Source organism: Meles meles, chromosome 2 (genome assembly GCF_922984935.1).
Source record: "Meles meles chromosome 2, mMelMel3.1 paternal haplotype, whole genome shotgun sequence".
NCBI lineage: Eukaryota > Metazoa > Chordata > Mammalia > Carnivora > Mustelidae > Meles > Meles meles.
Window position 1 is genome coordinate 124,279,682 of NC_060067.1, and position 14,351 is coordinate 124,294,032.

Here is a 14,351-nt window from a genome sequence, read left to right on the forward strand (position 1 = left end):
ACTCTAGGAGCGAAAGGACAGCCAAACTCGCCCGGACGCCCGCTGATCTCGGCGAGCCACCGCCTCTCCAGTGGCGTGTTTGGACATTTCTGCTGCGCAGCTTCGAGAGCAACTCTCGGCGGCGGCGTTCTCGGCCCATTTGGCAGGTCGCCTCTGGGAGCGCGGAGCTACTCTTCGCTCGCGCCCTCGGCACTCCTCGCTCTCCTGAGCCCCACCGGGGCACCGGCCGGCGCCCTCGCTGAGTGGCTGCGGGCTCGGGCCTGGCCGTGGGATGTTAGCGGTGGGGGCGATGGAGGGCACCCGGCAGAGCGCGTTCCTGCTCAGCAGCCCTCCCCTGGCTGCCCTGCACAGCATGGCCGAAATGAAGACCCCTCTGTACCCCGCGGCATATCCCCCATTGCCCGCCGGCCCCCCCTCTTCTTCCTCCTCCTCGTCCTCCTCGTCGTCGCCCTCTCCGCCTTTGGGTGCCCACAACCCAGGAAGCCTGAAGCCCCCGACCGCGGGGGGGCTCTCATCCCTGGGCAGCCCCCCACAGCAGCTCTCAGCCGCCACCCCCCACGGCATCAACGACATCCTGAGCCGGCCCTCCATGCCCGTGGCCTCAGGGGCCGCCCTGCCCTCCGCCTCGCCCTCGGGTTCCTCCTCCTCCTCCTCCTCGTCCACCTCCGCTTCCTCCGCTTCGGCAGCTGCAGCGGCGGCTGCAGCCGCTGCAGCCGCCGCCTCATCCCCAGCGGGGCTGCTGGCTGGCCTGCCCCGCTTCAGCAGCCTGAGTCCGCCGCCGCCGCCGCCTGGGCTCTACTTCAGCCCCAGCGCAGCGGCCGTGGCCGCGGTTGGTCGATACCCCAAGCCGCTGGCCGAGCTGCCCGGCCGGACGCCCATTTTCTGGCCAGGAGTTATGCAGAGCCCACCCTGGAGGGACGCCCGCCTGGCCTGCACCCCTCGTGAGTACGATCGCCTGAGTCCAGTTGTGCGCGTTCTACCCGCTCTCGGGTCATGTCTTCTGATGTGTGTGGGGATCCGTGCACCCTCTTGGCTCCCCAGTAGTTTGGCAGCGCCAGAATCGCACGATTTGGGCTCTGCTAGGGCATTCATTGAGGGACTGACTTCCCTGAGCTCGCCTCCAAGTGCCCCCCCCCTCCAAGTCTTGGGCACGCCTCGAGGAGCGGGTGTGCATGAGTCCGTGTTGAAAACGCGGTGCTAGGCATGTGTCTCACCCGAGGCCCCGATTAATTTGGAACAGCCTGACTGCAACCACAGCCCTGCGTGGGTTTAAGAGGTGGGAAGGGTAGGAGAGGCTATGAGCCCCGGGCTACATCTCCTCTTTCCTGGCTCCAGCCTGTCTGCCAGGGCCCCACTCCACCTACGCCAGCCCAACTGGCCTCTCTGCGAACAGGCGGGGAACCACAGCGGCAAGCCCTCCATGGCCCTGGCCGGAGTGCGTTTACTTGCATGTACATCTCGGCCCAGGGTGTCCCTACCTAACCTCTTCGCCTTCGAGGAGCTCCCCCACCCCCACCCCAGTACAGTCGGGCCGGGTGAGCTTATTGAAGACAGGTCCGCGGCAGCCACAGTAGCGAGCTCAATCACTTCGGGCCACTCCCCTCTGCTGGGCTCTCACTTTCCCACCTGCCACGGCCCTGGGAAGGTAGGTGTGGGGGTGGCGAAGGGCCGGGACATCTTGGGCCTGGGAATTTTGAGAGGCATCGTGACCCTCAACATCCTAACATGAAAATGAACCAGAGGCAGAACGAGGTGGCGGCAGGGCTGGGGAATATACACATTGAAACCAACTAACTGTGTTGCCCGAAATCAGTCCAGTCTTCTGGGTAGTTGGCCACCGCCAAGGAGGCTCCTAGTCTTCCAGGTGTAGTTCGAGGCCCAGCCTAGGTTTTTCTCATGCTCCGGTCTTTGCTCTTGACCCAGTCCCCCAAGTTTCCATTAAGTCTCCAGACCTCTTTCGTGTGGCTGAGTGGCAGTAACTAAGGGAAGTCGCGGGAGCCAAGTAGAGGCTCCCTTGGGAATGAAGGGCGGCCGGGCTGGTGCGGGTGTCGGGGAGACGCTATTGTATTCGTTTTGATGGCCGTGTAGGGACCGCCAACAAAGGCGGTACCCCCTCCCCCTCGACCGCAGCGGCGTTTGACTTGGGGGCGATTTAGCTCTCTTGTGTGCAAAAAACAAGGCGCTCTTTGTTGTGCGGGCACAGGTTAGGAAAGCGCTCGAGGGAAAAGAAAGAAAGAAAGAAACAAAACAAAACAAAACAAAATAAAACAAAACTAGTCATCCTCATGCAGAGTCTCCGGGGCCGAGCAAGCACTGACTGGACTGACTGGGAGGCTAGAGGGGCCTTTATCCCGCATTCTTCAATTTACTGGGGCCTGGTGATTTCGGCTCCGGCAAACTTCAGCAAGGCGCTCCCTCACTGTTTGACGTCTCTGTTCGGCAGGTTATTTACTGCTGCTCCAAACACACCCGGCTTTTAAAAACAGGTGGGCGTAAAAAGGCAAAGGGAGGCGCGCGGTGGGACTGGAAGCTCCAGACACTTCTGACGTCTGCCGCGGAATAAGCTTTCCAAAAAAAACCATCGTGTTTTGAGTTCTTTTCAGTGGAGCCGCTAGTAACCGATTGTTTTTCTCCTTCCCTTATCTGTTCTCGCAGATCAAGGATCCATTTTGCTGGACAAAGACGGGAAGAGAAAACACACGAGACCCACGTTTTCTGGCCAGCAGATCTTCGCTCTGGAGAAGACTTTCGAACAAACGAAATACTTGGCAGGGCCCGAGAGGGCTCGCTTGGCCTATTCGCTGGGGATGACGGAGAGTCAGGTCAAGGTGAGTAGTAGACCTTACAAACCTCGAGGGATGGTCTCCTAATCCCCAACTCGCGCGCACGCGCGGAAACACACACACACACACACACACACACACACACACACACAAGTGCCCACGTACACACCCCTCTAACAATCAGCCGCTTGGAGTGTGCGGATCTGAGGAGCCTGGGGAGAAGATGAAATCAGCGAAGGGGGTGGGAGTGGGGTTACAAAGGCCCTGGGGTCTCGAGGCGGGCAAACTCGTGATGAACAAAAGGAAGCAAGCCCCCGCCTTTGAAATTAGGTTAATCTAGATAGCAGCATGTGCTGGGGGAACTTGCCATTATTGGAGAATAAAAGCATGACCGAAATATCAGCCCTTAGAATAGGTCACACCAGTTAGATAGCTTCTATGTACTCTGTTTGTAAGGATATTCAAGCTTTTGTTTGTCAATTCAAGCTCCGCTAGTCATAATTTTCTGATGTAGATCAGCCTTATAGTGCTACTATATTAACTTGCAGGTTTAAAAAAGAAAAATCTACAGGATCCAACCATTTAGCAGGGGTGAATCTGCTTTTAGTTTAGCTGAGGACCATAACTTTGGAATACTAATTTTCCAAATGAATTGACAAGATTATTGTTGTATTATGAAAGAATTCTATCAACAGATGTTTACTATTTTACTGTTTGTGACAACAATTTATAATTAAAATGTCACTTAGTTTATAATTGAGTTGTACAGTATATTTCCAGGGAATCAAATTTGAGAAATCTTTTCCTGAAAAATAAAAGGATTGAACAAGTAGGTAAATTAAATCTAGTGGTTTCCTATATTTCCAGTATTCTCTTTTGTGTCCCTTCTTCAATTTATTATATTTGGTATTTTTGGAGGGGAAGGAGTATAAGTCTGTTTTCATTAGTAATCTTGTTGCTCCTTAAATTAAGTGGGAATAACTGTTAGCCACGTCTGCTGGTTAGAGTGTATTTCCCCCAGGGCAAGCATCATAAAATGCATTTCAGGAGTGATTTTGTACGTGACCATTAGAATACCATCACAGTTAAAATTATTTTTGCAATGGTTGGTATAGAGCCTACCACAGTAATCTGGAAGTCTTCATTTGTCACCATAAATATGTCTGTGTGGCTAGAATTGAATTATTATAGCAGTATAAGGAAAATAAAAATCACTTTCTTAACAATTCTGATTCTTTAGATAAAATACATAACGGATGAGAAAATGGATGAGAAACCTAAAAAGAGGACAGTATCTTTGGGAAATTGGTTGCTTATTGCTGATGCTTTAGGTTAAATTATGTATATCAAACATGGTGTCAAACATCATGAATAGCTTAAAATATTGTTATATAAAATGTTTTGGAGAAGAACAATATTAAAATATTTGAAAGATCGGCATGCTAACAGTGGAAAATAATGTAATAAGCCAAATTTCACTTTAAAAAAATAACTAATGAAAATTCCAGCTTGATTTTTGGTTTTATGAAAAACAAACCATAGAGAAAGACTCACACACAAACTACTGGTGTTAGCTAACCTATTCAATATTTTCAAGCATTTATGTTTATTATTATTAGTGATTTGAGGTTTCTGTTTTAGCAAATCTTTTTCTTTTTCTTTTTAAACTTTACATGGTACATTACAAGTGTAAACGGGAAGGGGAGTGTTTACCTACCATGTTTGTGTGGATTCAGACTTGAGATCCGAGAAACAGACAAATATCCAAAAATGAAAAGGAGAACAGAAGTAATTGGGGCAAATGCCATGCTTTCTCCGACAAATCACACTAAAAAGCAAGCACACTTCAAGTTGTTTGCAAGTCTTAGTCTAAGAAAGTAAACAACAAATAAAATCACAAAGTCTTTATGAGGCAAACTTAGGAAGGTAAGAAGTTTTCTACTTCAAACTACAAAGTAGGAAAGCGGACTCATTTTTAGGGAAACTTTAAGTTTCCAAGTTTTTTCTCTTTGGAGACAGCTCACTGACAACGTCTATACACTTGTGTTACTATCGCTATGGCAACGGCGGTCACTCCGTGGGTGCCCGATGCTCAGAGGAAGCTGGGGCGTTGGAGACCGACTTTGACGGCCGGAACAAGGGAGGTCTCTGAGGGAGGGTGGCAGGCCGTCAAGGGCCGGCCCGCTGGAGCGACCCGGGGATCTGGGGGAGGCAGCCTTGCCTGAATCCGCTCGCCTTCAATTCCTGTCCTCCCCCCCACCCCGGTTCCCCTCTCCTGCCCTCTCCTGGCCCCCAGGTCTGGTTCCAGAACCGCCGGACCAAGTGGAGGAAGAAGCACGCGGCCGAGATGGCCACGGCCAAGAAGAAGCAGGATTCGGAGACCGAGCGGCTCAAGGGCGCCTCGGAGAACGAGGAGGAGGACGACGACTACAACAAGCCTCTGGACCCCAACTCCGACGACGAGAAGATCACGCAGCTGCTGAAGAAGCACAAGTCCAGCGGCGGCGGCGGCGGCGGCCTCCTGCTGCACGCGTCGGAGAACGAGAGCTCGTCCTGAGCGCCCGCCGCGCCCCCAACCCCAACCCCCGCCCCCACCGGCGCCTGCCGGGCCTCCGGCCTCCGCCCCGGGGACAGCGCGCGCCCCGCCTGCCCGCCCCGTGGGGCTCGGAGGACCCGGCCCCGCCCGCCGGGGCCCTTTGCTATTTTCTGAGATGTACATATCTATTTTTTTAACCTGGAAGTTGAGGGGGGCGGGGGAGAGCGAGAAAGAGAGAGAGAGAGAGACTTGGGGGTTGATCAGAAGGCAGAAAAGACGTCGAAAATCACTGCATAGATAAGGCAACTGAAACTCGCGGCTGGGCCACTCTCGCAGCTCCGCTTGGTCCCCTAGACCCGTCCCCGCGGCGGGAGCTGCGGGAGTCCCCGCACCGCCCCTTCCAGCCTGGGCCCCCAGCAGCCGGCCAGGGCGGGGCGCGGAGAGGTGTTCTTGAAGGCTCCGCACCCGCCGCAGGGACCTCAGAGCCTCGCGGGCGGGCGACCGCCACAGATAGGAGGAGAGAGGGAGGCTTCTCCCCCCACAAACTGCTGTGCCGACTAAAGCAACCTGTTGAAGGCTCTTTGTAAATAAATCGTGAGTCACACTGACTAGAAGTTACTTTATTGTGAATATTTAAAATGTAAAATGCTTTTTTGAATTTGGTATAAGAAGATGGCCCTCCTTCTTCCTTCACCCTGCTCTCTTTTAAAAGCTACTCAAACCCTACGTCTCCCCCCGCCTTTTTTTTAAACTTAATTTGAGAAGCGAGACAAGAATGTTCTCCACCCCCCACTCCTTTCCCGGTTTGGATTTGTTCAATCTCACTTTTCCCTTTGTCCCTCGTTGCTCGTCCCTGACCACCCCCTGGCTCCGCGCCCTGCTCCCGCCTCCAGGACTTGAAGTAGAAGATATGGAAGCAGGGAAGGCCTCAGACCCGCCTCTCCGTTCCTCTCTGAAATTGCACAGTCGTTTGTTGCTATTTATTAGTGATTTAAAGAAAGTATTGGGGAGGGAAGGGCTACAATAGCTTGTATTTAATTTAATTCCTTTCTGATAAAAATGCGTGTTAAAGTAGATGGTGGGAATTGTTACAACTGCTCTGGGTCAGAAACATAAAAATCCATTTAGTTGCTGTAATTGAATTTGAAGTGTTTTGTATCATAAGAATACTATAGACTATGTATATTGTTTTCTTTTTTAAGCTAATAATGGTGATATATTAGCATCTTTAACCTTTATTAATTTATATAAGGAATTCGGTTTGTAAAGAGAAGAGACCCCCCCCCCCCTTTGCAAGACCAGTTAAATGTAATGCACTTTCTGTTTCAAAGGATAAATCAAATTAAAAAACAGTTTGAAGACGTTTGTTGCCTTGAATGGAAGGTTACAGATCATTTGATCTCACCAGAGATCTCAAAGGTGAAGATCACAAAATTATTATATTGGTTCCTTGGGTAGAATAGCTGCTGTTTATTTATTTATTTATTTGAGTGGGGTCACAACTCTCCTTCTCTTGGATCAGGAAGATAAAAGAAATGTAGCCCCACTCAAAGGGGCTTCTTGAAGAGACTTGTTTAACGGGCTGCTTCTGATGTCTGTGTTGTCTAATTTTTTCCTGATAGCTTTTTCCTTCTGGAAGAAGTCCCGGGAGGGAACTCATTTCCATATATCCAAGATAGCTCCTTGGTGGAGCCCTAGCTCCTGTAGCTGGGAGGAGGCAGAGGAGCTTGCTGGCGCAGCAGCTCTGCTGGTTTGATGCTAACATTTATCCACGCCTTTGCAGCTTGTAAGAATGTAGAAGTTGTTGGAAAGACAGGGATCTTGATTTTGCTAACCATTACACTAAAGGGTGAATTTAAAGAAAGCTTCTTCTAACTGATGTGAAAGTCTTTAGGGTTTTGGAATTGATGTCAAAGCTTCTGCAGCTAAATTTGCAGGGGGAAAAAAAAAGGAATCCTACCTAGGGAGAGGGCTGTATCACTGTCTTGGGATCTTTTTGTTTTCAGACACTCAGTTATAGGCTCGGTGAAATATAGTTATCCCCTTAGTGTTTCAGGTTAATGAGCTTGTGTTCAAAGAGAGAAAAATCAATAGAATTCAGTAGATTCTTCAGGCTAGCGTTAGGTAAAGAAAGTGTGGGTCTGTTTTGTTCCCTTGAAAATAAAATTTAAAAAAAAAAGTGAAAACTAGGAATGAGATTGCCTGAAGGAAATTATTATAGATTATATTCCTGATGGCATGATGTAATAGAAAGAAAGGATGCAAATCTGCTCTATTTCTTTTCTCTGGTTTGTCTGTGAAGTTCCCTATAAGTTTTAAACTTCTGAATTTCTGCATTCTTAGCAAGACTGTGGTGTGTATCCTATAGAGAGGCAGCAATTTCAAAAGAGGTTTTGCTGTGCTGGGGTAATGTAATTTGAATCTTAGCTGTAAATAATAAGAATTTCCTTCCTTTCTTCCCTCCTTCCCCTCTTCCTTCTTTCCTTCCTTCCTTCCTCCCTCCCTTCCTTTCTTCCTCCCTTCCTTCCTTTCTCTCTCCCTCCCTTTCTCCTCTCTCTTTATGAAAGAGCCTGGGAAGGGGTGTTGTGGAAAGTCTATTACCATAAACTGCACTTTATTATTTGTTAAATTGTAACAAATGCAAGTATCTTATCTACTTTATTACACTTTTTAACCTTTTTTTGCCTTGAAAAGCCAAGCAACTTTTTACTTATTCCTTCTTCCTAAGAAAACAAAAATTCACAAGATAATTACAAATGCTATTCTTGGAATTTAATAATAACAACTCTTATTATTGTTGTTAGTAGTAAAAGTAATATAGTAGTATCAATCATAGAAACGTGGAACCAAGACTGAAGCTTTTTCTCAAGAAGCAAATAAGGTTACAGTATTTATTTCAAATTAGAAATGTAGAAAGACCTCTTCTAATTCCTTCAGGAAGCATTCTCTCTGAGCACTTCACCTTTACATTGAGAGCATCTGAGAAATGCGAGTTGGTGACCTGGCCTCTGCCCTACAGGCAATTATATGGAAGGCAGACAGGGTCTTCCTGCTTATAGTAAAGTGCTCTGAGTTGTGTAGGCAGCAGCCAGAGTTGGGCTCTGGGGCCGTGCTGCACTGGCATTCGTTCCCTTTTTTCGGGTGACTGCAGCAGTGACTTGATTTTTCCAGTTAATTTACTTCCACCTAGGATTCCAGCTGGCCACCAGTTGCAAATGGCCCCATAAAACTAGGAATGAAGGGTAAGTGGATGGGGGGGCACTTGACTTAGGTGTTCCTTTATACTGGTTGGTTTGAATTGGTTCTGTGTAGGTGCAACAAGAATTTTTTTTTAAACAGTTAGCATGGTGGGGAAGCTGAGGAAACAGCTCAAGTAAGGCAGAGTAAGAATCATTTTCCATTTTGGCTCAAAATTTATATGACATTAACCAGCCATAAACATCTGATTAAGGCTGCCACCCAGTTATTACGGCTAAAGAGGTCATGATTTAAAAACAAAGTAACAGGAAGTGACCTGATTATCTACTTTTATTTAAAAATGTTCCTACTTTTATTGAGATATAATTGTTATATAACATTGTATCCATTTAAGGTATAATAATTTGATATATTTATATATTGTGAAATGATCACCGTAATAAGTCTAATTAACATCCATCACCTCACATAGTTACAATTTTCTTCCTTGTGATAAAAACTTTTAAGATCTGGGGCACCTCAGTGGTTCAGTTGGTTAAGCCACTGCCTTCCCCCCAGGTCATGATCCTGGAGTCCCAGGATTGAGTCCCACATCAGGGCTCCCTGCTCAGCAGGGAGTCTGCTTCTCCCTCTGACCCTCTCCCCTCTCATGCTCTCTCTCTCTTAAGTAAATAAATAAAATCTAAAAAAAAAAAAAATTAAGATCTACTTTCTTAACAACCCTTAAATATACAATAGTTAACTGTAGTCACCATTGTATCACCAGATGTTTGCTACCTTTGCCCATCACCATTCTCCTCCCCCGCCCCCGCCTCAGTCCATCTCTACTTTTAAAAATGTTTGCAGGCAACAAAATGTCAATATGGAAACATGAGAAATGAGAAAAACAAGGATTTTTGTGTGTGTAGTGAAAGGAAGGGTAAACCTGCTTTTTCATTTTTGTTTTATAGTGTGTGTGTCTGTTTCTTTTTCTGAAAAGAGAGTCAGTGAGGTTGGTTGAGAGATATAGAATGAAAGGGAAGGGCCCTATATGGGTCTTTCAGATGTCCCAACAGCATTTACAATTCACAGTTTCTACAGAGTTGTTTTCCTAGTCTCCAGAGTCTAAGCTCAGTTCTCCATTGTGACTAACCTCTTTAGTTCACATTCAGAGGATTCCGCAACTTAGAACTCTATACCTTCCTTCCCAGAAGTTGTGGTATGGTGGGTGGCTTTCCAAGTTTGCAAGCACTTTACTCCACTTTTCCTTTCACTTCTTGGGAGACAGTGGGAAGCGGGGAGCAGAAAACCACTCATTCTTTTCTGGAAAGATGTGCATTTCGTCATTGCTTAGTGTGCAGGCCGTTTGGACTGGAGGCCTGCTCTTCCTGGAAATAATGTGCTAGGCAACAGAGTCTGAGGGTGTGTTTGAAACATTTTGGAGCCGAATGTCGTGTACATGAGTATGTTATTAGACCAGCATCAACTTGGCTAGATCTGCACTGTTTTGTCCTGTATGCTGGTCATCAGTGGACAGATACACAGGCGCGTGCGCGCGCGCACACGCGCGCGCGCCACACACACACACACACACACACACACACACACACTGGAGAGGTGAAATTCCACTTGGGAACTCCTAGCACTGCACTGAATAGCTTAAAGAGACAGTGCCTCCTTTGTTAATCACTGACAATGTGATCATGTAATAATAACGGAGGTAAGCAGTTGATTTCATCTATAAACTCTATTTTAACCTAGTTTGAACAGCTTTCTCCACACTAAATTTCCTTGCTCTTACGACACACAGAGATACATGCCCAAATACTCTTCTCCCCTCCTCAGTATGACTGTTTTTTTAAAAAGCCAGTTCCTTAGTACACTTCGCTTTTTTGACAGGAAAGTCTGTATTTTGTTCTGCAGTATTTAGACTGCAAGCTTCACAGAGAAATACATTCTTCCTAACATAGCCATTTTTCAGGTCTGCAGAAAACACAGTCATACTACCCCTCCCCACTGTTAATGTAAAGTCTGACTAGGGAGCAGAGCAACGTGTGAGGGGATGACAAAGGGACAAGGGGCTGTTTTCCTGAATTCTGGCCTTCAGCATTCTGTAGATTGGCTTGGAGTTGCTCCACAAGCTGGAAAGTTTTTCTGAGAGTCTCAATTCTCTCTCTACTCTTCCTCTTTCATCCAGCAGATCATTCATGCCAAAGATGAAATGTCTACATATGCATCCTTTGTTTTCTGGCCCCCGACAAAATGTGCTCATTGAACACCGCACTGGAAGACTTAGAAAAGTAGAGCATGATGTCTCTGTGGTGTTTCATAGCTAGCGGAGCCTGGCCGGGAGTCTGAAGCAGAAGCCTCATCCAGAGCTTCTATTTTAGTTTATTTTGAATACCTATGGCTAGTTTGAATGAAGATACATTCAAAGAGGATCCCTTCTTCATCCTAGGGAAAGAAAGAGTTTTTTCTACCTAACTGAAAATGAGCATTATTTTTATAGAGGAGCCCTACCACTTCTCTAATATGATTGCCTCTATCTATCTTGGTAAAGCCAAAGGAAATGTTAAAATATAATTATCCCATATATTTGGTTATTACAAGGGAGACAGATATAACAGATTGAGAAAGAAAACCAGCACACCTCTATAATATAGTTTTATTTTTGGATATGCAAAAATTATGAAAAAATTGTTAATCACCTATAAATTGTTTGGGATCTGTCTGCTTGTATAGATCACAGAAAGGCAAGTTTGCTGAAAATCTATTAACTTTATTACCAGACAGTCTAACCACCTGCAAGTGAAGGCATCCAAGTTTTCATGCCTCAAATATGAGCCTTCTCCATAGATGCATGGTTTGTAGTAATTTCTCTAATCATCATGAGTAGCTGTGATTCTTATGCTTGAGGCTATGGCTCAGCTCTATTTTTTTTCTTTCTTTCTTTCTTTTTTTTTTTTTTTTTGGCTTAGCTCTTGAAAGGGATATTGTAAACCCTTTTTTTTTTTTTAAGATTTTTTATTTATTTACTTGACAGATCACAAGTAGGAAGAGAGGTAGGTAGAGAGAGAGGGGAGGAAGCAGGCTCCCTGCTGAGCAGACAGCCCAATGCAGGGCTTGATCCCAGGACCCTGAGATCATGACCTGAGCAGAGGCTTTAACCCACTGAGCCACCTAGGTGCCCCTATTGTAAACTTTTCCCCCTGCATACCATCCCTGCCCCCACCGTTGGATTTTTCTTTTTTCCTCTTTGAGCCCCTTACTTGGTTTGTAAGGATTTGCCCAATTTTCTCCCAAATCCAAATGGTCTCAAGTGAATTAGAGGGTCTGAGAAATGTTTTACCTTTGCCACAGTCAGATCACATAGTGGTTGAGAGTTGGACTGGGAAGCCAGATTATCTGATCTGAATTGCAGTTCTATCACTGACTGGTTGTGTGATCTTGGTCAAATGACTCTACCTCTCTATGCCTCAGTTTTCTCATATGTAAGATGGAAATAACTGTATCTAATCCATAAGATTATTAGGGGAATTAAATGGATTAATATATAGAAGTTCTTAGGACAGTGCCCAGCAAATGGTAAGCTATGGAATTCTTAGCCATTATCATCACTATCATAACCATCATGAAAAGCCCAGTCTCCAGTTGCTCCTAGCTTGGACCCTGCTGTCTTATGCAGGATAAATATTCAACTGAGGAAAGGTTATGAAAAGTGAAAGTGGGAAGAGAAGTAAGCAAGGGACATATTCTTTTTATGTGAAACTTAAAGGCTAACTACCTGTAGTGGTTTTCAAATATTTCTAAAAATTGTTTGATATTCCTTCCTTTTAAAGGTGGAGACTTGGGGCGCCTGGGTGGCTCAGTGGGTTAAAGCCTCTGCCTTCGGCTCAGGTCATGATCCCATGGTCCTGGGATTGAGACCTGCATCTGGCTTTCTGCTTGGCAGGGACCCTGCTCCCCACCCCGCACCTGCTTCTCTGCCTACTTGTGATCTCTGTCTGTCAAATAAATAAATAAAATCTTAAAAAAAAAAAAAAAAGGTGGAGCCTAATCCCCCTCTTCTTGAGTGTGGCTGTACTTAGTGAGTTTAATGAACAGAGTACAGCAGAAGCATTGGTGTATGACTGGGTCACAAAAGGCATTATGGCTCCCTTCTCTCTCTCTCTAACACTCACTCTGGGGGAAGTAAACTGCCACGTTGTGAGGATACTCAAGCAGACCCATGGAGAACTCCATTTGGTAAGGAAGTGAGGCCTCTGCCAAAATTCAGTCCTAATCTGCAAGGAGTGTGAACATGCTGGCCCTCCAGCCCAGTCAGACCTTCACATGACTGCAGACTTGGCCCACATCTTGACCGCAGCCTTATGAACCCCAAGGCAGAACGACCCATTGAAGCTCTCCATGATTCCTTACACAGATTCCTTACCCATGATGTGAGATAATCAGTGCTTATTGTTTTAAACCATTACATTTGAAGATAAGTTGTTATGTAGCATAAACAACTAATACAGTGTTTAACAGACCTATCTCTGTTCTCTGAATAAAGAGTAGTGTATTGAAGACAGACTCTTGAGGAAAGCATCTTTCATGATTACTTCAAGTCATTTGAAAATGCCACCAGAATGACCCCATGTGGTATGAAAGAAGCCTTTGGGTAACTTCAGCATGGTCTAAAAACTTGAGCCCTATTGGTGGTTTCTATTTCTTGGTGGTAACTTGACACCAAAAAGTCACTTAACTTAGATAAGCTTTCATTTCCTTATCTATAAAGTCATCTTAATAATAATTACTACCTCACAAAAAAATGAAACAAGAAGAAACCAGAGAAGGAGACAAACCATAAGAGACTCTTAATCTCAGGAAACTGAGGGTTGCTGGAGGGAAGGGGGGTGGGAGGGATGGAGTGGCTAGGTGATAGACATTGGGGAGGGTATGGTATGTGTTGCTGTGAGTGCTGTGATTTGTGTAAGACTGGTGAATCACAAACTTGTAACCCTGAAACAAAGAATACATTATATGTTAACTTAAAAAAGTAAAAAAAAAAAAAAAATTACTACCTCACAAAGTTGCAAAAGCAAAAGGGCTTCATAAAGTATAAAGTAGCACATAAATGTAAGAGGGGATGACTATCCTGTAATATAGATGTCTAGTTTGGTTGAACGTGTTATACTATTGTTTCCCATAAAGGAACCTCAGACATGGAAAAAGCCTGAATCCAGCTTTGCAGGGCCATATTATTTCTCTCTCCATGGACCATGTCCCAGATACACTTCCAGTTTTACTCAGACTGGTTGGGTGCTGGGAAACCTAGAGGGGGGAAAACTCAGGAAAAGAAAAAAAAAAAAAAAAAAGTGCAAAGGGACCCTGGATTTCAAGTTAGGACTGAGGATTTGGAATTGTTCCCTTTATATTTTGAGAACTAGGGATATGACTCTGTTTCCAAGACAGCCCAGGCGGCAAGAAGGCAGGAAAGAGAAGAAGTGAGTGATAGATGCTGTAGCTGCTGCCGGTTCTTTGGGATTAAGGAAGAGAGGCAGCAAGCCCCTAGAAAAACAAAAGGACCCTCCCCCACAATGCCTGACCCCAAAGTCAGGAGAGCTCTTAATTCAGAAGAAAGCTCCTGTAGACCTTGCTTCTTCCAGGGAGCTTGGACATTATTTGCCAACTGAAGTTAATGGGCACAAAGTTCCTTTTCCCTGTCTGCCTGCCTACTTGACTCTTGCATACCCATTCCAACAGAACAGCACAGAGAAGTCAGTGCACCAGGGGAAGAATACAAGCTGAAAATACAGCTGAAGACTTGGGCTTCGTTGCCTCTGGTGTAAGAAACCATCCTGGTGCCTGTCTAG

At 46.0% G+C, this 14,351-nt stretch overlaps 1 protein-coding gene across 1 annotated transcript; it reads left to right on the forward strand.

Moving 5' to 3' along the window:
- Positions 1 to 271: 271 nt before the first annotated feature.
- NKX6-1 (NK6 homeobox 1) lies at positions 272 to 5,340 on the forward strand. Its single transcript, XM_045998388.1, has 3 exons — positions 272 to 941; positions 2,656 to 2,828; positions 5,080 to 5,340. Exons 1-3 carry the CDS (start codon positions 272 to 274, stop codon positions 5,338 to 5,340), a joined length of 1,104 nt encoding a protein of 367 aa, XP_045854344.1.
- The last annotated feature ends 9,011 nt before the right edge of the window (positions 5,341 to 14,351 follow it).